Raw genomic sequence first — 24,621 nt, 5'->3', positions numbered from 1 at the left:
TTGTCATCTCAAGTAGATGCAATGGCCAGGAGTTCTTGGTATCAACTTCAGTGGATACACCAACTGTGCCTTTACCTGAACAAAGAGGATCTTGAAGCAATGGTGCATGCACTGGCAATCTCCCAATTAGATTTCTGTAATGCACTCTACATGGGGCTACCCTTGTACCAGGTTTGGAAGCTTCAGGTGGTTCAAAATGCAGCAGCCAGATTGGTCACCGGTACATCTAGGTTGACCATATAACACCTATATTAAAATCTCTTCATTGGCTGTCAATTAGCTGCCGGGCACAGTACAAGGTGTGGGTTATTACCTTTAAAGCTTTACATGGCTCGGGCCCAAGTTATCTGCGGGAACACCTCTCCCTACATAATCCGTCCCGCACTCTCAGAACATCAGGGAAGAATGTACTAGACTATTATAGGACTAAAGTAAAAACAACTTCCCAAAGAGCGTACACTGCTGTGGCTCCTCAGTTATGGAACAGCTTACCGGAAGAGATCCGTCTTATTACCACTCTAGATGCCTTTAAGAAGACACTTAAGATAGATCTCTTCTGGCGAGCCTACCCAACCAATCCTACATAGGGTCTGCCAGACAGAAAAACCTATGTCTCCACTTCTGGTTATGATCATCAGATTATTGAATGTTTAAGAACTGAATGACTAGATGAGAATATAATATGTATTGAATTAATAATAATTTTATTATTCTATTGACTGTACTTATGTATTATATAGTAGTATTTTACTGATCTATTTGTATGTGTGCGTAGTTTTTTATTGATGTAATCCTGCCTCGATCTGTGGGAGAGGCGGGAAATATAAATAATAATAATAATGCTTGTATAATACTTGTATACTGCCTTTTACGCAGCTTTGAGCTTACACTGAAAGCCACGTGACAGAAATAGAATGGCACATGCACTGCGCCACATGCAGAAGCCCCATTATTTTCAATAGGGCTTGAGCATACTTGCTATTTGCTTTACTCTGGGAGGTCTGGAATGGATCCCCGCGTAAAGTAAGGGCGCACTGTGATCTGTAACTTGTTCAATAGTGTTCTATTTATTTGCCATTTATGAATGGTTTTTGTTCTGGTAAATAACTGTCAGAAACTCCTTGGCTTATAAACCAATTCTGGAATATAGCAGAGTAGCTATCAATTTTTAGAAACGTGTTCACAGCCCCCAGCGAAGATAACAGCCACTGGATGTCTTCCAGGAATGAAGGAATGCAGGAACCCCGGGAACGCTCCAGCAAACGTTGCACCGGCTTCTGCTGATTAACGACCAGGCAAGCCAGGCTCCCGAAAGTGCTTATCTTTACAGTATTTACAGAGTGCAAACCAAAGAACCAACACTACTATACAGAACTACACAATCAACTCCTTTCTCTCAGCTCACACCACTCATCAGAAGTCCCTAAGTTTATATACACACAATGCCATGCGATCCTACAAACTCAGCCTCTTCCTGTGTTACACAGAAACTTGTCCCCTTATCTAAACAGGCACAGTACATTTTCCAGCTTGCTGCACGCAGGCAGTTGAATGGCCTTGTACCTATGAGCAACAGCTGTAGCTCATTAGCTTTCGTCCTCCAAGGGCTGGTTGCTCATGGTCACACACATCTAAACATTTCAGTGCTAGTTTGGCTTTTAACCCTTGACAATACCATCACCTTTGTATTACTGTAATTTATAGTTACAGATTCATTATTATAATTGGAGCCCTGGTTGTGCAGTGGTTAAATGCCTGTACTGCAGCCACTCACTCACAAACCACAATGCTGTGAGTTCAATCCCAGCCAGGGGCTCTGGGTTGACTCAGCCTGGCGTCCTTCCGAGGTTGCTAAAACAAGTACCCAGTTTGTTGGGGACAATAAGGTTACACATTGCAAAGCGCTTAGGGAGTGTTTAAGTGCACTGAAGTGGTATAGAAATGTACTTGCTATTGCCATATTGCTATATTACAATAACTGGCAACCTCTTTTGTTTTGCTTTGATTTATTTATTTTATATAATGTCTTCATCTCTGGTGCTTGCATCTTCATTATTATTATTATTATTATTATTATTATTATTATTATTATTTCTTACCTGACTCTCCCCATGGATTGAGCCAGGAAACAGGAACAATTAACAAATACATAACATCAGTTTAAAAGACATCAGCTAAAACATACAATAATTTAAAAGGATAAATAAGATGTATACCTATAAAAACAATCCATGTTTAAAATGCATCATTTAAAACTCACAATTTTAAAATCATCTGGATAAGCCTGCAGGAAGAGATGAGTCTTTAATGTTGTTTTAAATCCTGACAGCATATTCACCTGCCAAATCTCTTCCGGCAGCTCATTCCACAGTCTAGAGGCAGCTGAAGAAAAAGTCCTCAGGTTGACAGTTGCCAACCTAGTCCTGGCTGACTGGAGTAACTGTTCACCAGAGGATCTGATTGTACAGGGCAGATTATATGGAAGGAGGCGATCCCACAGGTAACCTGGACCCAAACCATGTAGCAGTTTAAAGGTAATAACCAACACTTTGTAACTTGCCTGGAAATTAATTGGCAGCCAGTGGAGTGATAGGAAGGGGCACATGCAATGTGATGTCCGGCCTGGACTGATTGAATTTCTCCCTGCATTTTCTTTCATGTTGGTTCAGGCCATAGATTATTTTAGTGTAGGAAAAGTTCTTTGTATTAGTTGTGGGAGGAGCTGTAGGATCTCCTGCATTATTTCCAGGTTTGGTTTGCCCTTTCCCAGCATGCTCTGTTGTAGCTGGAAGCCTTTAGTTGGGAGCAGTCTTTGCTGTGAGCAGGCAGACAGCTGTCTTTTGGTGGCAAACAGGCCCAGACAGCCGGAAAGGGCATTTCTTACACTTTAGCCATCTTAGTTACCAAGTTAGCCATTTCAGTTACCAGATCTCAGCCAAATTAGTTACCATCAGCAAGCAAATAAAGGAGTTCAGGAGCTGAAAGACCCTGCACCAGCTACATTGAGTGAGGAGAGCAAACTAACATCAGACCCAGAAAGATGACATCCGGAAGATTGCTGAAACTGTAAAGTATCTTTTATTTAGAGCTGGGGAGGAGAAAACTCTTTATTTTGTCCTTTAAATTAAATTTCCCCCCTTTTGAACTTTACATTCAGCTTCAGAGCCTTTTTGGGTAAAGAGTTTGATCTCACCAGGGTACCGGCATTGCACACCCAAACCTGCCACCACCTTTAGTTGGGTGTGTCTTCACATGCAACTTAAATGTATATGTGAAGGATCAATATTTAACTTATATTATATTGGTATAGATGAAGTTAATGTTCAGTGGCTAAGTTTCATTTCCTCAGATATACAAGAGGTTTGTAGAGAACCGAATGTAAAAGTGAAATTGTGGATATACATGAGACAGACTTAGGAGTTAGCTAAGGGATGAGGGAGCTGGAAGCATGTGGGAATCTGAGCTGAAGGGCTGGAAAAAGAGCTGAAATTAAAACTAAGGTTGAAACAGAAGTGGACAAGAGAGAAGCCAGAGGAGACAGATAAGAAGATCTGCAAGAAAAAGAAAAACAAAGATAGAAATAAGAAGTAGAAAACAAGCCAGAATGTGAGGCTTGTTCTACATAGAACAGTTTTGGGAAAGGTTGCTGAGAGAAATAGATTTGAATCAAACACATAAGATTTAATAAGAGTTAGAAACACATGAATAGAGTAGAAATCATGTTAGACTATATAATCGTATGCTTTAATTAGATTATATATATAGATAATATGCAACCACATATATACATGTATACTATTATAATCAATATATCTATTCTAATAGGACTGAGTAAAGGTCAGCTGAGGCCTTTTAACTGAAAGGGAATTTTATAAAAATATATAAGTTAGTAAAAGAAAGAGTTTTTAGATAAGCTTTTTATAACACTGTTATTTATTAAATATTAAATATATTGTTTTATAAGAATAAAGGGGGGTTATATCTTTGATAATAAATGAGACACTCTTATAAAATATGCTGGACTTAGTTATTTTAAATAGTATTTTTTGTCTCTGTTAAGATTATCAAAATGGCTAAGTGTTCTGTTTAAAAAATAAATAAATAAGACTGCACCTGGAAGTCAAAGACAACTTTGCAAAGAAGGAGGCAAAGCAGTTTTTGGAGCCAACTCATAAGAGAGCTCCATCCTCAATAAATGTCAAGAACACTTTTTTTTGTTGAGTTACTAAAAGTCAAGAGATATCCCCTTTTGCGCATGCGTAATAGGGGGTTATGAATATTAGAACACACCTATGAATCTATAATGACTAATTTAAATGGTCATGAGATGTATGATGAGATATGTTATGGGGTGGAGTTTTTACATACTTGAAAAGGTGGTCTTAAAATTGATCACATGTCTAGATCTGGCCAATAAAAAATGAGACAGAAATGTTGTAACAGAAAATGTCTTATAAATACTGTGTAAAACCTCAGACGGTGTGCCTACTTGCCTGAGACACCCCTTCTTGCAAGATTGTAATTAATAAATTGGAAATTGCTGCTTCACTTGTTTTGTCCTGTGATTAATTTGCTTTGGTACTTAGAAAAAAATCTGTTATCTCACAGTTGCCAATAAACCTCTGTGAAGAATTGTTTCTCCAAAGAAAAGTGGAAGACCTATGTTCCTTAGGATTTTTATTAAATAGGCTTAGTGCAAGGTGCATCTATATTGAAGAAATAATGCACTTCTACTGGGAGTAAAATTGCTGTCCCTACATAGGATTAGATATGTTTGATTTTGCTTTCATCATTAAGTGTTCCTTTATGTTGAGATCAGGCCTGATTATAATAATGTAGCACTTGGGGAAAAAGATGCAGCCCAGGAGCCCAGAACTGGAGGCCAAGATGGAGAAGATCTGCACGGCTACCGTGTACTTCCCTTTTGTGCTCAGGTAGGTGGGCACAAAGGAGACCCAGATACTGCAGAAGACCAGCATGCTGAAGGTGATCAGCTTGGCTTCATTGAAGGTCCCAGGCAGCTTCCTGGCCAGGAAAGCAACTGTGAAGCAGATGGCAGCCAGGAAACCCATGTAGCCAAGGGCAGTGTAGAACATGATGACAGACCCTTGGTTACATCTAAGAATGATCTGCCTAGGCTGGGAGTTTGTGTCAGAGTCAGGGAAGGGTGGAGACTTTCCCAGCCAAATGGCGCAGATGATAACTTGAACGCTAGAACTAGAAATGATTATAACATTTGCCAAAGTCTTCCCCAACCATCTCCTCACCCTACTCCCTGGCTTTGTGGCCAGGAAGGCCAACACCACAGTGATTGTTTTGGCCAATACAGAAGAGACAGCAACTGTGAAAATGATATTAAAGACCATTTGTCGGAGAAGGCAGGTTGGTTTTCTTGGCTGGCCAATGAAGAGAAAGGAAGACAAAAAGGAAAGCAGGAGAAAAACAAGGAGAATGTAAGAGAGGACTCGGTTATTGGCTTTGACTATTGGGGTGTCTTGGTTTTTAATAAAGATTGCAAACACCCAGCTAGTGATTAGGGACAAGGCCAGGGCAAAGGAAGCCAAGGTGATTCCCAATGGTTCTTCATAGGTCAGGAAGGTCATAACTTTGCGGAGACATTGATTTTGAACCTTGTTTGGATGTTGATCTTCTGAACACTTGTTGCACTGATCTGCATCTGCAAAGAACAAGGTATCTGTTCAGTCACTGGCATCAATCTTACATACATAACAGGACATGCATGTTTAGGATGGATTATAGGGATTTCCTAGAAGCCAGGATGTATTAAGGTATAATAACCCAATTGAAAGGCATTTATTTGTTCTATTGCAATGCAAGTTTAGAATGGTGTGGGAACATGATCCAAACAAATTTCTGATAGGCTGTCTACACGCCTTATATAAGAAACGTAGCCTCAGTCCTCCTTGGTCCAAAACCTAATTTTCAGTAGCTATGACTTTCCATTATCTACATAAATCCTCAATCACTTTAGGATTCCAACAAAACTCTCTGGATCTACATTCAGGACAACAGAGTTGGTGGCAAGCAAGTTTCTCCTAGGGGTATATCAGACTTAGAAAAAGAAAAGGTCCCCTTTCTGCTTTGTAGTTCTAAAAACTGTGATGATTCAGAAGATAAATAAATAAATAAATAAACAAAACTTTTCTTTTTATCCTGCTTTTCTGTGACGAGACAATCAAAGCAGCTCACAACATATTAAAATATCCACATTTACAAAATTATGTCCCAAATTCCCCCCCTTAAAACAGGATTAAACATGTTACAATTAAAATATCTATTAAAAACACAATAAAAAATACGAGGTCAGAGCGGTGGGCTAATACATGATGTGAAGGGCAGTCATTCTGTGGCTGGGCACTTTTATTCAGGAAAGGCCTGCCGGAAGAGATCTGTCTTGACAGCTTTTTAAAAACTGTCTAAGCTGGCAATTTGACGGATCTCCTCCCAGAGGACCTGAGGATGCGGGGCAGATTATATGAAAGCAGGCAATCCCTCAAATAGGTTGGAGCCAAGCCATGTAGGGCTTTAAAGGTTATAACCAATACCTTGTACTGTGCCCAGAAACTAATAAGCAGCCAGTGAAGAGATTTTAGGACGAGTGTTATTCGGTCACTCCTAGTTTTTCCGGCGACCAGCCTGGCTGCCATATTTTGCACTAGTTGAAGTTTCCGGACTAGACACAAGGGTAGCCCCATGTAGAGCGCATTACAGAAATCAAGTCATGAAGTTAACAGTGAATGTACAACAGTTTCTAGGTCCTTTATCGACCTGAGTTACAAATGGAGTGTTTTGGAAGGCTCAACTCTTGCCGTTTGTTTTCCAAAAGAACGCCCTGAAGTCACCTACCTTTCTGAGCAGAGATGGTCCCTTCTGGACATGGAGCACAAGCATAGCAGCAAGGAGGCTTTCCTTCCATGACTTTTTTGCTGTATCCAGAGTGACAGCTCTCAGTGCAGCTAGAATGAGGAACAGTCTGGAAATAAAGAGAATGGAGGAGTATGTATTAGAACAGTATCTCCTTGTTCTCTTTTCACTGGGAGGAGAATACTTTTCTCTTAAGGAGTTTATAACAAGAGCCTTGTCTAGCTATAATTTTGTTAGTAAAAGGAACCAGATACATACCAGTTTGGGAGCATTCTGTATTATATGTCTCTTCAATAGGCCATCATGCTGTCTTCCTCGTTTCTCCCTAACCCCACCTTCCTGCCCTATGAACTAGCCAGCAATGCCTTTCAAGAGGTTATCTATGTTTGTTATTTTTAGCAAAATTACAGAGGGGTGCTAATACGATTTTTACGTTAAAAAGTAAAATATAAAATATTTTAAAAGAAAGAGAAACAGTGGGCTTGGGAATAATGAGCGAGAGGAGGACACAAAGACAGACAAAAACACTTACAACATGTGACTTTCAATATGGGAACTGCTGCAGAAGCAACATTTTGTGCCTGAGGACTAATACTACAGCAGTGTGTTTGGGAGCTTATTGATGGGTTTTCCATATCAGTGAGAAGGCACACACTAACAATGCTTTGAAGGAAATACAGAGATGGGGTGGAGATGGCATCGTGCAGTAAGTATCACCAAAGGCACTATTTTCCAACTTTAATGGCAGTTTAAAAGCCACATGCCATAAAGTCCTAAGTCTCACCTTCAGCTACTGTCTGACTAACATGGACAGGTAGATGAACTGGAATTTTGTTTTTATTCTTATTATTTTCATTACATTTATTTTGATTGTGGAGTTTAAAATTCAAGGTTGAAATGCTGGTAGAAATGTTTGTATTGCATTGTTAGTCTCAACTAGAGGAGATCAACTGAATCAATACATGTTGATTCATCATTGTTTCACTAGGTCTACTCTAGTTGGGATTAATCAATACAATTCATGCAACAGGGCAAGTCTCTGAAGAGGTTCAGAACTGGGACTTCCAGCTCACCCTTCACCCTTCCTATGCAGTCGTTCCTCCATATCCACAGTTTGAAAATACTCAAAAATATATAAATTCTAAAAAGCAAAACTAGAAAACTATGGTTGCATAGATCAGATGGAAATGACCCAGTCCAAAAAACCTATGCCTAATTCTTCTCTGAGGACCAGCATGGTATAGTAGTTTGAGCTAGGACACTAGAAGGCCAGAATTCAAATCCTGGCTTGGCCATGAAACCCACTGAATGACCTTGGACAAGTCACACTCTCCACCTCAGAAGATGACAATGGCAAACACCATCTGAATAAATTTGTAAGGGCAGGATAGTTTAAGTTAAACTCTTTTAAGTGCCCTCTCTTCTTTTCTTTTTTTTAACATGACAGTATGGTCTTTCTGATAACTTGCTAAATATGGTGCATTTTCTTTTAGTTCCCAGCCAGCATCACACTACATTACAATACACCTCAGTCCACCATTCTGCTCACTTTGGCTTTAGGAAACATCTTTCCTCCTGCCTTTGTTCTCCAACAGCCATCATTAAAACTGAACCTATCACCTCACCACACTATTTACACATACAATCTGTTTTTCATAGCTATAAAGGCCTTTCCTAGGCACTTCATGCATCTCATGAAGCAGACTAAGGGCCCATGCAGAAAGGCCAAAACAAAGCTGCTTCGGGTCACTTTGGAGGTATGCTGTTTAAATGACACATGCATCTTAAGAGGCCAGAAGATGTGCCAAAGCTGCGCCCCAGTCCATAGGACTGGAGCGTGGCTTTGGCGTGACTTCTGGCCTCTTAGGACGCAAGCATCATATAAACAGCATACCTCCAAAGTGACCCAAAGCAGCTTTATTTTGGCCTGTCTGTACAGGCTCACAGTCTATGAAAGCTTATGCTACCAACTTTTTCAGTTAATCTCAAAGACCTCTTTAATCAATGGCTAGGGCTGAACTGATGTCACTGTTACAGACTACACAGTTATAGCATATTGATACCACTTTTGCTGTCCTGAGTGGATCTTAAATAATCCTGGGATTTGTGATTTGCTTAGAAAATTCTGGCAGAGAATTCTAAATACCTCATAAAACTACAAAGGATAGAACCACAGCAGTGAAAGCGAGATCAAAATCCTATAATTATGATGTATGAAAGATACAGGAAATTAAAAGGGACAATTCATTTCTCTTACCTCATTAAACCCCATGGGCCACACAATGGCTTCTGTGTTAATGAGGAACTTCATGTCAGTGGGTGACTGTCCCTCTATGCTTCCAACTTTCACTCTTTCATATGTCATATTAGGGAACGACACCCAATTCATGATATCAAAGTTGGCGGCCAGCTCCCCATTCTCGAACAAATAGAGTCCATCCGTGGACATATTAGAAAATTGGACTTCTCTTAAGAAAGCGTGCAACTACAAGGACAGAAAACATCTGCATTTATAAAATAAAAGGGCATACAAGATATCTCAGCCCTGCTCAGTGAAAACCCCTGTGGATTGGGGCTGATCTGGATCTAGCGGTCCTTCGACAAACACTAAGTATGTTAGAGTAAGAATTACAAATGACTCCGACAAGGAGGTCACAGCCCTTAGTGAGACAGACTTCGGCAGGGCTGTTAATGACATGACTCTCTTGAAGGTCTCTTATTCACTGGGTCAGCATAAGTTGAAGCCTATGCATCTAAGAAAGTAGGTTCAAGTCTACAAAAGCTCATGCTACCAGCTTCATTCTTTCAGTTAGTCTTAAAGGGCTGCAAGGTCCTTTTGAATACTGATTTTCCAGACTAACATAGCTATATCTTTAAATTCTATCAGTTAAAGCTGACACACAGATGTCAAATAATTGTTTAGGCAAATTTATTTCAGCTATTTTAATTGTATGTACAGCGCTGTGTAAATTTACAGCTCTATATAAATAAAGTTTAATAATAATAATAATAATAATAATAATAAAGCATCCAATGAAATCCAAAACAGGGACAAGAGGCATGTATCGAGATACTTAAAAGATCCTTAGAGTCTTCATACATTCCCTTTCTCTTTAACACATATGTCCTTGAATTTTTTTTAATCTGCTCATCAAATATATTCTGCCTTTGTCACATGTTTTCACTCATCCTATTAACAATTTTGTGGTTCCCGGCTCAGACATTTCTGAAGTTTTCTTTGTTAATTGTTAATTATTCAGTGTTCAGGTATTATTATTACTATTATTATTATTATTATCATTATCATCATCTATGGTTTTAAATCTTGAGTTAAGTCTTGGGAGTCATTGGCAGCCAAAGTGCATAGAATCACAGAAGAGTTGGAAGAAACCACAAGGGCCATCCAGTCTGGCCCATTCTATGCAGGAACACACAATCAAAGCGTCCCTAACAGATGGCCATCCAGCCTCTGTTTAAAGACACACACACACACACACGCACACGCACACGCACCAAAAGGAGACTCCATCACACTCTTCTGACGTAGCATATTCAATTGTCCAACAGCTGTTACTGTCAGGAGGTTCTTCCTAATGTTAGGGGAATCTAAGAGGACTTTTGGTAAAGGAAAGGTTAGGAACCACTGACCCAAACTTTACAGAGCTTCCTTTCTCCTCTTCCACTCTCTACCTACCAGATTCTACAGGGAATGTAGAGGCTCCAAGTGGATGAAAAACCAGCATTAAGAGGACCCAACCAGTAATAACTAAGCACCCGAACAGACAGGCCAAAATAAAGCTGTTTTGGGCCACTTTGGAAGTGTGATGTTTAAATGATGCATGTCTCCTAAGAGGCTGGAAGCTGCACCAAAGTCACGCTCCAGTCCTAAGGACTGGAGCTCAGCTTTGGCACAGCTTCTGGCCTCTTAAAATGTGTGTGTCATTTAAACAGCATATCTCCAAAGTGACCCAAAGCAGCTTTATTTTGGTCTGTCTGTTTGGGCCCTAATACTCTCTGTAATGCTCTGAAAATTCCTATCAGGTCTTTGCACTAATCTGGAAGAGGAAAATTCCACGATTGCAGAATGACTGGAAAGTGCAGTTGGATAGCAAGAAAAATTGGGAGGGGGTAAATACCTGCCATGGCTGGATCCTTTGAAAATCCAACCTGTCTTTGTCACCTGACATCAACCTCCATTTGGATCTGAAGGAATAAGCAAGATGCAAGGCATGCGCCAAAACGTGGATGCTGTTGTAAATACTATAGCTGTCCTGGGACAGGATTCTCTCCATGACCTCTTGGGGCAAAGTCCTCAATTCCTTTTTTTCAGTACATCTCATCCAACTTTTCACAGACAACTTGAGTTTTGTCCATGAGCAGTCAAAGGAGCTAATCCAAAAGTGCATAGTACCTGGCGGTAGAGGGCCATAGTAGTCATGCTCAGTGCTCCTTTTGGTCTTCACTACAAAGGACATGACGCCATGGAAGAACTGGAAGGCTTCAGCATGACTGAACAGGTTCCAAGCAATGTCCTGAAAAGATGTGGTGACCCAGACTTTCTTCCCAATTAGTTCAATATCCAGCTTTTTTTGCAATATAACGAGTGGGGTGAACCCATGGCTGGAGTCCCACAAATAAATGTATGCATTCACTTGTCTCCACATAGAATATGGCTCACTCTGGAATAATTTCTCATAGTCATTTATTACTGATAGTCTTTTTGAGAAGGCAACACAAATTCCACTGTTGGTGAGCAGAGATGCAATTTCTCTCATGAACCTTTCTCCGTTGTCGTTGTCCGGGGCAAAGAGGCTGACCCACGACCATTCAAAGTGCAGCAGCAGCTGGACAATGCCTGCAAACTGTGTTTCTTCTTTGGGGATCATCCGGTAGATAAAAGGGAACTGGATTTTATCACTGAGAACAGAAGCAACAAAGCCATAGCTCATCTGTTGAGGAAAGGAAGAGAAGCTGATAGTGTACTTTTCTTTTAGGATACAAGATCAGATATTTATTATCATAGGCTGAGATCCTATTTAATGTTGGTGGAGTAGAATGACAGGGGAAAAACTCATTAAAAATAATCTCAATTATCCATTAAATAAGAAATTTTCTTTTTAAAAGGGAGCATCTTTGTTTTTTGTTTTTTGTTTTTTGTTTTTAAAAAAACAGTTCCTTTATTTTATTTCAGTTATTTTTTATGGTTTTCCAAATATATTTTATTGGTTTCCAAAAACATTTAAAACAAATATACATATAAGCCTTCTTTTTGTTAAACGTTCATTTTTTTTCAAACAATATTAGACTTAAATAAAATTTACAAAAATTTTAATCATCATATTACTTCCTTAAGTAACACCTCTGGCTCCTAATCTGTCCTTTTAAATCCACCTTCTTATCAGTTATAATAAATTTTGCTCTTAGTGATCATTCCTCGTACAGCATAACACTTCCTTATAAAACAATTGATATCTTTACAATAATGTGGCCTGATCCTCCTCTCATCCCAAAAGTATCATTGCAAAAGTCTCCTTAATTTTCTTCATCTATTCTAGAAAAGGTTTACAAGTCCTCAAGAAGTCTTCAAGTGGTTTCTTACTTATTATAATTGTCAACCTATTTATTTCCATATAATCATATATCTTGCCTAGCCATTCATCACATAACGGATTTTCAACATTCTTCCACTTTGAGGCATATAAGATTTTGGCAGCACAAACCATATAAAAATCAGTTTACCATATTGCCTTTCAAATTTCAATTCATTTTAAAGATATCATAGAATCATAGAATCATAGAGTTGGAAGAGGACGCACAAAAAAAAAAAAAAAAAAAAAAAAAACAAAAATGGGGCATCCAGTCCAACCCCCTGCCTGCAGGAAATCCAAATCAAAGCATCCCCGACAGATAGCATCCAGCCTCTGCTTAAGATCTACAAGAAGGAGACTCCACTACACTCCCGAGGGAGTTTGTTCCACTGTCGAACAGCCCTTACGTGCAGGAGGTTCCTCCTAATGTTGAGGTGGAATTCTTTTCCCTCCATTGTCCGGGTCCTGTTCTCTGGCAGCAGAAAACAAGCTTGCTCCCTCCTCAATGTGTCATCCTTTCAACTATTTAAACAGGGTATCATATCACACTCTTACCTTCTCTTCTCCAGGCTAAACATCCCCAGCTCCCTAAGTCGTTCCTCATAGGGCACGGTTTCCAGAACATTTCACCTTTTAGTCGTCCTCCTCTGGACACGCTCCCGTTTCTCTAATGTCCTTTTTGAATTGTGGTGCCCAGAACTGGACACACTATTCCGGTGTGGGGCGGCCCGAGCAGAATATAGTGGCACTATTACTTCTCTTGATCTAGACACTATACTTTTATTGATGCACCTAAAATTGCACTTGGCATTTTTAGCTGCCACATCGCACTGTTGACTCATGTTCAACTTGTGGTCTACTTGACTCCCAGATCCCTTTCACATGTACTTTGATTCAGCCAGGTGTCCCCCTCCTATATCTGTGCATTTCATTTTTCGCCCTAAGTGCATACCTTACATTTTCTCTGTTGAATTTCATTTTGTTAGCTTTGGCCCAAGCTTCTTCTAGTATATCAGGTCATTTTGAATTTTGATCTCTGTCTTCTGTGAGTATAGCTATTCCTCCTAATTTGATTTCATCTGCAAATTTTATAAGTGTGCTCCCCATTCTGTCCATCCAGATCATTGATAAGATGTTGATAGTACTGGGCCCAGGACAGAGCCCTGTGGGACTCCACTGGTCACTTCTCTCCAGGATGAACAGGAGCCATTGTTGAGCACCCTTTGGGTTCAGCCAGTCAACCAATTACAAATCATGTAACAGTTCCTTTGTCTAGCCCACATTTTACAAGCTTGTTTGCAAGAATGTCATGGGGAATTGTCAAAGGCCTTACTGAAATCAAGATATGCTATATCCACAGCTTTCCCTTCATCTACCAAGCTGGTAATTTTATCAAAGAAAGAGATCAGATTTGTCTGGCATGACTTGTTTCTCTGAAACCCATGTTGACTTTTTGTGATTATGCATTGCCTTCTAGATGTTCACACCTCTCTGTTTATGATCTGCTCCAAATCTTCCTATGTACTGATGTCAGACTAACTGGACGATAATTGTTGGATTCCTCTTTTTTCCCCTTTTGAAGTGGGACAAACGTTTGCCTCCTCCCGTCTGCTGGGATTTCTCCTTTTTTCCAGGATTTCTCAAAGATTTTTGCCAATGGCTCCGATATTACATTTGCCAGTTCTCTTTGTACTCTTGGATGTAGTTCATGCGTCCTGGAGACTTAAATTCATTTAGATTAATAAGGTATTCCTCTACTTCTCTTTACTTATTCTGTGCTGAAATTCCCCTATCCTGTCCTCTGCCTCCTCATCCTCAGGTTGAGCACCCTTTGCCTTTTCTGAGAAGACTGAGGCAAAGAAGAGGTGTTGAGTAATTCTGCCTTTTCTTGTCTTCTGTTAGCATTTTGCCATCTTCATCCACGCAGTGGCCCTACCATTTCCTTTCTTCTTCCTTTTGCTGTGGACATATCCAAAAAGCCCTTTTTTGTTGTTCTTAACCTCTCTAGCAAGCCTGAGTTCATTCTGTGCTTTAGCTTTTCTGACTTTAGCCCTACACATGGCTGCTATTTCTTTGAATTCCTTTTTGTGATTTCCCCCTTTTTCCATTTCTTTATCACATGTTCCGTTTCAAACTTAGCTTGATTGAAATTTCTTAGTCATCCATCCTGGTTTCTGAGACACCTCCCGTTTTTCTTTCTCACTGGAAACTGTTTGAAATTGTGCCTTCCGTATCTCCCTTTTGAGAAAGTCCCATCCGTCTGAACTCCTTTATCTTTTAGTATTTCTGACATGGAATCGCCTTAATACTTCTCTAAGTTTACTGAACATCGCTCTCCTAAAGTCTAGGATGCGTGTCTGACTATGCCTGGCTTCTCCTTTCCATTGTATAAACAAACTCCAGGAGAACCTGGTTACTTCCACCTAGGATCCCACCACTTGCACCCCATTAACCAAGTCATCTGTTGGTTCGGATCAGATCCAAACTAGCTGACCCTTGTTGCCTCTTCCACTTTTTGTTCTAAATGTGTTAACTGCTATTGACAGCTTGATCGGGATTTCATGTTAACTATTTTCATGTGAAGTCGAAGGCTTTCATGGCCAGCATCCATAGTTTTTTTGTGGTTTTTCGGGCTATGTGGCCATGTTCTACAGCGTTTCTTCCTGAAATTTCGCCCGCATCTGTGGCTGGCTGAAGATGCCAGCCACAGATGCTGGTGGAACGTCAAGAAGAAAACTCTGCTAGAAACATGGCCACATAGCCCGAAAAACCCACAAAAACTATTTCATGCTTTTGGCTATAAGGTGTGTGTCTGAATTGGAGGAAAGGCAGAATATAGATGGCAATGAGGAGGAGGAACCATTAACACACTGATCTGTTATACTGCCAGGTTTCAGAAGTCTATACAGCTAATTTCAATACAAGCTATAAAATCCAATTCCTCCACACTACAAGTTTTCTGGTTATAATGGTAGTCTCTATCTACTCAACAAAACATTATGCTACTGACTGGCAATCATTTTTTTTAAAACTTTTCTTCCAGCTTCAACGTTATTGCCTTCCACTCATTTCTCAATGTCCCTGGAGAGACTACAAAGTGAAACTGCATAGTGTAGGCAGGATTAGAAATAAAGTTGTTATTTTATATATTTTTTATTAGTTTTATTTCCCCTTCCTAGAGTGCATCTACAGTCGATAGTATTTAGTTTGACACCACTTTAAGCCACTGTTGCTCCTCTTACGGAAATTGGGGTTTGTAGTTTTTCAAGGTCTTTAGCCTTCTCTGTCAAAAATACATCCCGGATCTCCATGGCAGCTACCCGTGCGTCACAAACTAATTCTACAGTGTAGATACACCCCTGCTTTCTTTGATTTTTCTTAAAACAGAGCAGCAAAACCAATATGGAGTACAAAAGTTGAAAAACCATTAAGCCATAGAAACCATTAAAACACTACTTTTAAGACATCAGGTTTAAAACAATTATAACATTTTAAATATGTATTGCATAAAAAATCCTATCCTTGTTCCCCAGTTAGTTAAGGATGACAGCTTGCTTAAACAGGAAGGTCTTTGACTGCCAGTAAAAAGACAGCCAAGAGGGAAGATATCAAATTCTCATCAGAAGGGGGTTCCAAAGCCTAGGAGCCACAATCAAGAAGGCTCTCTCCCATGTCCTCGCCAACCAAGTATGGTGGCTGATGAGATGGAGAGAAAGCCCCTTCCCTGAAGATCATAAGATTCAAGCAGGCTCATATGGGGAGATATGGCCTTCCTTAGAGTCTAGAGTAGTGGTGGTGAAGATGTGGTACCTGTGCCAGAGGTGGCACTCAGAGCCCTCTCTGTGGACATGTGTGCCATCACCCAACACAAAGTTCGCCAGAGATCGTTACTAGAAAGCCAGAGGGATGTGGCACTTTGTGATAAATAAGTGGGTTGTAGGTTGCAGTTTGGGCACTTGGTCTATAAAAGATTCATTATCATTGGTCTAGAGGTAAGCAATATAGGATTTTACAGGTCAGAACCAGCACCTGGAAACACAATTGTTTTTCATAGAGTCAGAGAGTTGGAAGAGACCCCAAGGGCCACTCAGTCCAACCCCATTCTGCCATGCAGGAACTCTCAGTGAAAGCATCCCTGACAGATGGTCATCCAGCCTCTGCTTAAAGACCTCCAAGGAAGGAGACTCCACTATATACTCCAAGGAATGTGTTCCACTGTCAAACAGCTCTTACTATCAGGAAGTTCCTCCTCATGTTGCGGTGGAATCTCTTTTCTTGTAGTTTGAACCCATTGCTCCATGTCTTATTCTCTGAAGCAGCAGAAAACAAGCTAGCTCCCTCCTCAATATGACATCCCTTAAATATTTAAATATGGCTATCATGTCCTCCCATAACATTCTCTTCTCCAAGCTAAACATATCCAGCTCTCTAAGCCACTCATCACAGGGCATGGTTTCCAGACCTTTAACCATTTTGGTCACCCTCCTCTGGACACACTCCATATTCTCAACATCCTTCTTGAACGGTTGTGCTAAGAAGTGGACACAATATTCCAGTGAGGCCTAACCAAGGCAAAATAATGTGGTACTATTACTTCCCTTGATCTAGACATTATACTCCTATTGATGCAGCCTAGAATTGCACTGCTTTCTTAATTGCCGCATCACACCGTTGACTCATGTTCAGCTTGTGATCTACTACAACTACTAGTTCCCTTTCCCATGTACTGTTTTTATGTGACTTCCAGTTAACTCTGGCTTGTGGTAACCCTATGAAAAGATTTATTCAGAGCTTTGCTATTGCTTTCCTCTAAGTTCTGAAAGAGTGGGACTAATCCAAGGTCACCCAGTGGGGTTCATGGCCAAGCAGGGATTCAAACCCTGGTCTCTGGGAGTGCTGGTCCAATACTGAAACCATTGTATGTCACCACACCAGCTCTTTTGCAAGTTCCTACCTGTGGCATTTTGTAGATGCTTGACAAAGATGAAATATGGATAGAGATTTCAGCTTCAGCTCCTTCAACCACAGCTAAGACTTTTTTCTCTCTTCCACAGCTGTAGTTGGGAACAGCGCCTCCCCCCCCCAGCAAGGAGGTCTAGCATGGCATCAGAGGTGATTCTTCCTTTGAAATGGGTCTCATAGAAGTTCCATCCCAGGGTGATGTTGGGTAAGAGCTTAGGGTTCTGGTTGATCTCCTGGATGGCAAACAGGAAGGACAAGATGTGCCAGTATCGAATATACTCCAGTGTTGACACACTGCAAAAAGGAGGGAATGGGGAAATAGAGCATCATACTCTCCTCCCAGTTGCTATCAATGTGGGCTTCATTTGGGTGCCAAGTTAATTAATAATAATTAATTAATAATTTGTTTTATTTATATACCGCTATTCCAAAGATCATAGCGGTGAACAGCAAGTAAGCTAATTAGCAAGTAAGCTAATTTGCCCCCAACAGTCTGGGTACTCATTTTAGCGACCTCGGAAGGATGCAAGCCTGAGTCGAGCTTGGGCCCTTTTGTTGGTCTTGAACTCGCAACCTTGTGGTTTTGAGTGAATGGCTGCAGTACAGGCATTTAACCACTGCGCCACCACTGCGCAACATACAGATCAGTGGTTCCCAATCTTTCCTCACTTATATGCCCATATGGCAGCCCATTTCAATAAATTGTGCCCTTCATGCTAGCTAAATGTTTGTAATTAATATAGTTGCTGTAATTTCAAATTTATATGTTGTGGGAATGCAGTTAGGGTTGCCATAATTCTCTACTAAAAACCAGGACAAAATGTAGGACAAAATTTAGACCAAAATATAGGACAATTGTAGGATAAAATTTTGCCCAAAATGTACGACATATAAGAAAAATGGAAGACCTTAAATGTCCTACATTTTGGGCTAAATTTTATCCTACAATTGTCCTATATTTTGGGCTAAATTTTGTCCTACATTTTGTCCCGGGTTTTAGTAGAGAATTATGGCAACCCTAGATGCAGTGGTTTAGTGGTTAAGATGCTAGTTCTGATTAGCAGAAGATTGAAAGCTGGCAGTTTGAAGCCTGAGGGCTGCATGATGTGCTGAGCTCCTGTCACTAGTCCCAGCTTCTGCCAACCTAGCAGTTCAAAAGCATGTATAAGTGCAAGTAGATGTACCACTTCAGTGGGAAGGTAATAGCGTTCAGTGCAGTCATGCTGGCCACGTGACCACTGAAGCAGTCCTCGGACAAGGCTCGCTCTTTGGCTTAGTCATGGAGATGAGCACCACCCTCTACAGTCGGTTAAGGCTAAACATTCATGTCAAGGGAATACCTTTACCTTTAACTGTAAATAATGTTTTGTAAAAAGCCCCCAAAAGAATTAACTAAAGCAATGTAATTAGTAAAGCAATGAAATAATAAGACAAACAGACAGTGAATTTAGAACACAAAACATATATTTTATACACAACACATGTTCAGTGATTCTTGAGCTTGTTTTGAGACACATAGCTTTTTGAAGCAGAAGACCCTTGTATGCCCTTTGACAGAAAAGCTTCCCGCTTCAGAAATGGGGAGTAAGAAGGGATGGTGAAGACGGAAACCAAGCCCTATGGGGGAAGGTTGAGGGAGGGAGGGAGGTTTAGCCTGCAGAAGAGAAGGAGAGAAGATATAGGAACTATCTTTAAATATATGAAGGGCTGTCATGCAGAAGACAAAGGAAGCTTGTTTTCTCCTATCATAGAAGCTGAATCAGTGGATTCAAATGACAAGAAAGGAAGGTTTCACTAAACCTTAGAAGAAGATTCTGATGGTAACAGCAGTTTGCCAGTGGCACAGGCTACACTCAGAAATTGGTTGGAGGCTCTTAAATGGAGACTGGGTGGTCATCTTATTTGGGCACCCACTTATTGACTTCAATTGGGAAATTAATTTAGCTCAATAGGAAGCAGCGAGAGGGCTAGGGTAACTCTAACCAGGACTTTTAGCCTATGTATATCGGATCCAAACCCAGAACTTCAGAGGCACGTTCCAAGTTAGTTGGTTTTATTTATAACAACAAGGGAAAATCAAGTTTCACTTAGAGACATTCACACACACCCACGCACACATGGGCACACACACACACAAACTAATGATGTAAAAAGTGAGAGTTCAATAGAAATTCAGAGGTTAGGGCAATAGCATACCGGTTCCAGAGATGGCTCTCCAATCAGGGAGAAGACAGTGGAGTGGATCGTGCCCAGATCTCTATCTGGAAGTGAGTTGGCTAATGGTGTCAAAGAGGTGTTAAAGAAGAGAAGGTTAAGAAGTGATATGATAGCCCTGTTTAAATATTTGAAGGGATGTTATATTGAGGAGGGAACAAGCTTGTTTTCTCCTGCTCCAGAGACTAGAACACGGAACAATAGATGCAAGCTCCAGGAAAAGAGATTCCACCTCAACATTAGGAGGAACTTCCTGACAGTAAGAGCTGTCTGACAGTGGAAGACAGTCCCTTGGAGTCTCCTTCTCTGGAAGTTTTTAAACAGAAGCATCTGTCAGGGGATGCTTTAATTGTGTATTCCTGCATGGCAGAGGATTGGACGTGATGGCCCTCGTGATCTCTTCCAACTTTGTGATTCTATGATTCTACAGTATTATTCTATGATTCTATATGCAGATGGCAGTGCCATTTGATTTCCAAATTTCTTGGCAGATAGCTGATGCCTTCCCACCATTACACTCCTATATGAAGGGATTATGCAGATTCCAACCCCAAAGGGTCTATCCTGTCTACATGCACCTGCACTTCCAAGCTAGGTTTACCAGATCCCCATATTTGGGCAGGCTACCTCTCAGCATTGGAGGGACCAAACATCCCTTTTTAATATTGAGTTGATATCAAAGATTGATTAAGGATGATAATGGACTCGTCCATGTAGTTACTAGCTCTCGGGGATGCTTCCACTGAAGAGTTCTACTCCATCCTCTGCATGACAGCTTTCATATCATCCTCCACACTTTTCTTCTCCAAGCAAAACAATCCCCCCTCCCTCAAAAATTCCTCACAGGGCTTGCTTTCCTGACTATGTGCATTTCTCACATAAAAGGACATTCATACCAGTCCCACTGCCATAAAACATTAAAATGGATCAAAACAGTTTACTCACGAACGAATCATGGTCAAGGGAGGCTGAGAGAAGGCATAGGGATCCTGGTAGAAAATATTTTTTGTAGAGATGATCCCACCAATTTGGTAGTCTCCAGGTCTGTAATAATTCTCCACTAGGTACTGGTCCATCATTTCACTCATTGGGCATTTGGTCTTCTGCAGTTCACAGGCGAATAAAGGTAGGGATATCATCAGAGCCACTATCATTCTAGTGGCACCTGCTCGCCTTCCCTTGCCAAAACTCCCAGAAACTCTTGCAAGACCAAGAGTGAACTGGCTTCACAGGTGTAATGAATTCACAGCCAAAATAGGCTTGGGTCTTTCTGCTAAAATTCAGCCAAACACAGCTCTAAATCTTAGCCTTGTCTTAGCCAGTAGCATGAGATATACTTCATGCACCAGCCCCTTTAGGCATGGTGTGGAAAACTTCTTAATTCTGATGTTTAGCTTATTGGTCTGAAGGGCAATCTCCAGAAAAGGAACTCTCTTGAGCTTTAGCAAGAGTAAGATGAAATCACTGTGATTCTGATTATCATAAAGGGAATAAACATCACCTCCACAGTGCCATAAACTCTCTGTGGCTTAAGAGATGCTGAGGCAGAGCAACATTAGAAAAACATGTTTATGATAACTCATCACAGTGGCTCCAAAGTTTGACAAGAGTACAGTTTTGTCAGGATTATTTTAGTTCCTGAGATTTCAGAGCTAAAACATAAGACCTAGAGATGGTACCCTTGTGGTGTCACAGGATGTGAGACCTGGTAATGCTTTAAAAGTTCACATTAGAAGGGGCAGCTCTGGTGATGTCATTAAGCATGATAAATTGAACATCAACTACAGTGACATAGAGTATGCCATTCAAATTAAACACACCAAGTCTAAGTAGTGAGGAAAATACATGTACACAAACCATACAATGCAGTGCTAAGAATCCTCACTCAGCCCTGAGCAGAGAAGGACAAATGAACTCAGTCTGGATGTTACTAAGGGGGGGGGAATCTTCATAAGTATCAAGATGATAGAATCATTGGCGCGTTACAAACCGCCCAAAAGCGGGTGGTCTGGTGCTGGCTCCATTAGCTGCGCCAAGAAGCCCCAGCGGCCAGACCGCGAGGCTTCCCGGCGCAGCTAAAAAGGAGCACCAAAATGGCGCTCCTTTTTGGCCCCTGGAAGTGACGCCATGAGGAGCGAGGCGCACACTCGTGGCATCACTTCCGCCATGCCACGTCTGGACGCTGTGCGTCCAAGACGTAAATATGGCAGCGCCCATGTGGACGGGCGCTGCCATTTAGTACATGCTCTGCGCGTCCTAGGGAGAGGGGCAGTTAGGAAGGTGAGACCCTTCCTAATCCTAGCATGCACGGAGCGCGTACTAAATGGTGGTGTGTAACCCGCCATAGAAAGGTAGAATAGTGTTGGAAGGATCCATAGAAAGCTATACATGGATACATCCAGAAGAATATAAAACACACTCCTATAAAATCTAGGATAACATTGCATTGAAAGCCCCAAATCCTGACTAATCTTGACAGCTAAACAGACTCAGCTATGACCAGTATTTGGATGGGACATTGTAGTGCTACTCTATTCCGCTTTCACCAGATCTCGTCTGGAATCCCATGCCCAGTTATGGGCACCATACTTCATTGAGGATGACGACAAGCTGGAACACGTCCAGAGAAGACCGAAATGGTGAACAGGGGCGTAGCCAAGGGGGGGATTCTTGGGGTCCGGACCCCCCTTCCGTTAGAAAAATGAATGGTGCGTTGGTGCGTGCTGCTGCGCTGCTGCACCCAAGCCCCAATATAATGGTGGCACTTAGTCTGGACCCCCCCCCCCCCCCCCCCGGCGCTTCCTAAAATCCTGGCTATGTCCCTGTGGTGAAAGGTCTGTAAGCCCAGCTTCCTGAAGAACAGCTCAGGGAATATGGTATGTTTAGTTAGGTGAATAAACTGAGAGGTGACATGACAGCCTTCAAATATCTAAAGAGATGTCATATAGAATATGGAACAGGTTTGTTTTCTGTCGCTACAGAGACTGGGGCACAAATCAATGGATTCTGATTACAGGAAAATAGATTCCACCTCAACATTAGGAATAACTTTCTGATAGTAAGAACTGTTTGACAGTAGAACAGACTGCCTCAAAGAGTGGTGGACTCTCCTTCTTTAGAGGTCTTTAAATAGTGGTTGGATGAGCATCTTTCAGGAGTGCTTTAGTTAGAATCATAGGAGTTTATCAGACAAGGGAAACTGGAAGTATAAATCAATGGCAATCTGAACACAATCATGGGGTTTAACGTTATTGCATGATAACCCACTATACACAAATTCGGGCAATGGGAAGTCAGTCTGAGCGCAATCATATGGTTTCACGTTATTGCGTGATAGACTGCCACATGCAAATTCGGGCAATGGCAGGCTATTTTTGGGCAATGGGGAGCCAGTTCGAATGCAATGAGCAATCACGTAATTTCGCTAAAGTAGCGAATTCATGTGAATGCATTCTGGCCCCACTTTCTTTTCATTCGAAATTAAGAGAAATTCCTCACATATGATAAACTCCATAGAGTTGGAAGAAACCACATGGGTCATTCAGTCCAACCCTCTGCCATGCAAGAACTCACAATCAAAGCATCCCTGATATATGACCACCCAGCCTCTGGTGGTGCAGTGGTTAAATGCGTGTACTGCATCCACTCACTCAAAACCATAAGATTGTGAGTTCAATCTCAGCTAAAGGGACTCAATTTTGACTCAGGCTTGCATCCTTCTGAGGTAACTACTCAGCCTGTTGGGCCATTTAGCTTACAGGTGTAAACTGCTTAGAAACTTAGTTCAGTATGAAGTGGTATATAAAGGAAGCTGCTTTGTTTGTTTAAAGACCTCCAAAAAAGGAGATGCCACTACTCTCTGAGGCAGTGTGTTCCACTATCAAACAGATATTACTGTGAGGTAGTTCCTCCTAATGTTGAGGTGGGATCTCTTTTCCTGTAGCTTGCATCCATTGTTCCGTGTTCTAGTCTTTGTAGCAACAGAAAAGAAGCTTGCTCCCTCCTCAATATGGCATCCCTTCAAATATTTAAACAGGGCTATCACATCACCTCTTAACCTTCTTTTCTCCAGGCTAAACATCCCCAGCTCCCTAAGTCATTCCTCATAGGGCTTTATGGTTTCCAGACCTTTCACCATTTTAGTCGTCCTCCTTTGGATACGCTTCAGTTTCTCAACATCCTTCTTGAATTTTGATACCCAGAACTTGACACAGTATTCCAGGTGGGGCCTGACCGGAGCAGAATAGAGTGACACTATTACTTCCTTTGATTTAGACACTATATTTCTATTAGAATCATAGAATCGTAGAGTTGGAAGAGACCACAAGGGCCATTCAGTCCAACCCCTTGCCATGCAGGAACTCTCCATCAATGCATCCTCAACAGATAGCCATCCAGTGCCTGCTTAAAGACTTCCAAAGCAGGAGACTCCACCACAATCTTGAGCAGTTTGTTCCACTGTCAAACAACTTTTACTGTCATGAAGTACCTCCTAATGTTGAGGTGGAATCTCTTTTCCTGGAGCTTGAATCCATTGCTCCGGGTCCTAGTCTCTAGACCAGCAGAGAACAGGTTTGCTCCCCCCTCAATATGACATCCCTCCAAATATTTAAACAGGGCTATCATATCATCTCTTAACCTTCTCTTCTCCAGGCTAAACATCCCCAGCAACCTGAATCTTTCCTCATAGGGCATGGTTTCCAAACCCATCACCATTTTAGTTGCCCTCCTTTGGCCACACTCCAGTTTCTGAATGTCCTTTTTGAATTGTGGTGCCCAGAACTGGACACAATATTCCAAGTGGGGCCTGACCAGAACAGAATACAGTGGCACTATTACTTCCCTTGATCTAAACACTGTACTTTCATTGATGCAGCCTAAAATTGCATTGGCCTTTTCAGCTACTGCATCATAATGTTGACTCATGTTCAATTTGTGGTTTACTTGGACTCCTAGATCCCTTTCACATGTA

The 24,621-nt window shown here is 41.2% G+C and overlaps 1 protein-coding gene across 1 annotated transcript; it reads right to left on the bottom strand.

The window, feature by feature from the left end:
- Positions 1-4,754: 4,754 nt before the first annotated feature.
- Positions 4,755-9,334, bottom strand: LOC121923299 (vomeronasal type-2 receptor 26-like). Its single transcript, XM_042453608.1, has 3 exons — positions 9,143-9,334; positions 6,868-6,994; positions 4,755-5,677 (listed from the first exon to the last, which is right to left on the bottom strand). Exons 1-3 carry the CDS (start codon positions 9,332-9,334, stop codon positions 4,755-4,757), a joined length of 1,242 nt encoding a protein of 413 aa, XP_042309542.1.
- Positions 9,335-24,621: the final 15,287 nt, after the last annotated feature.

Source organism: Sceloporus undulatus, chromosome 2, assembly GCF_019175285.1.
Source record: "Sceloporus undulatus isolate JIND9_A2432 ecotype Alabama chromosome 2, SceUnd_v1.1, whole genome shotgun sequence".
Classification (NCBI taxonomy): Eukaryota; Metazoa; Chordata; class Lepidosauria; order Squamata; family Phrynosomatidae; genus Sceloporus; species Sceloporus undulatus.
The sequence above is the reverse complement of the archived record's forward strand: the minus strand, read 5'-3'. Positions and strand labels throughout refer to the sequence as shown.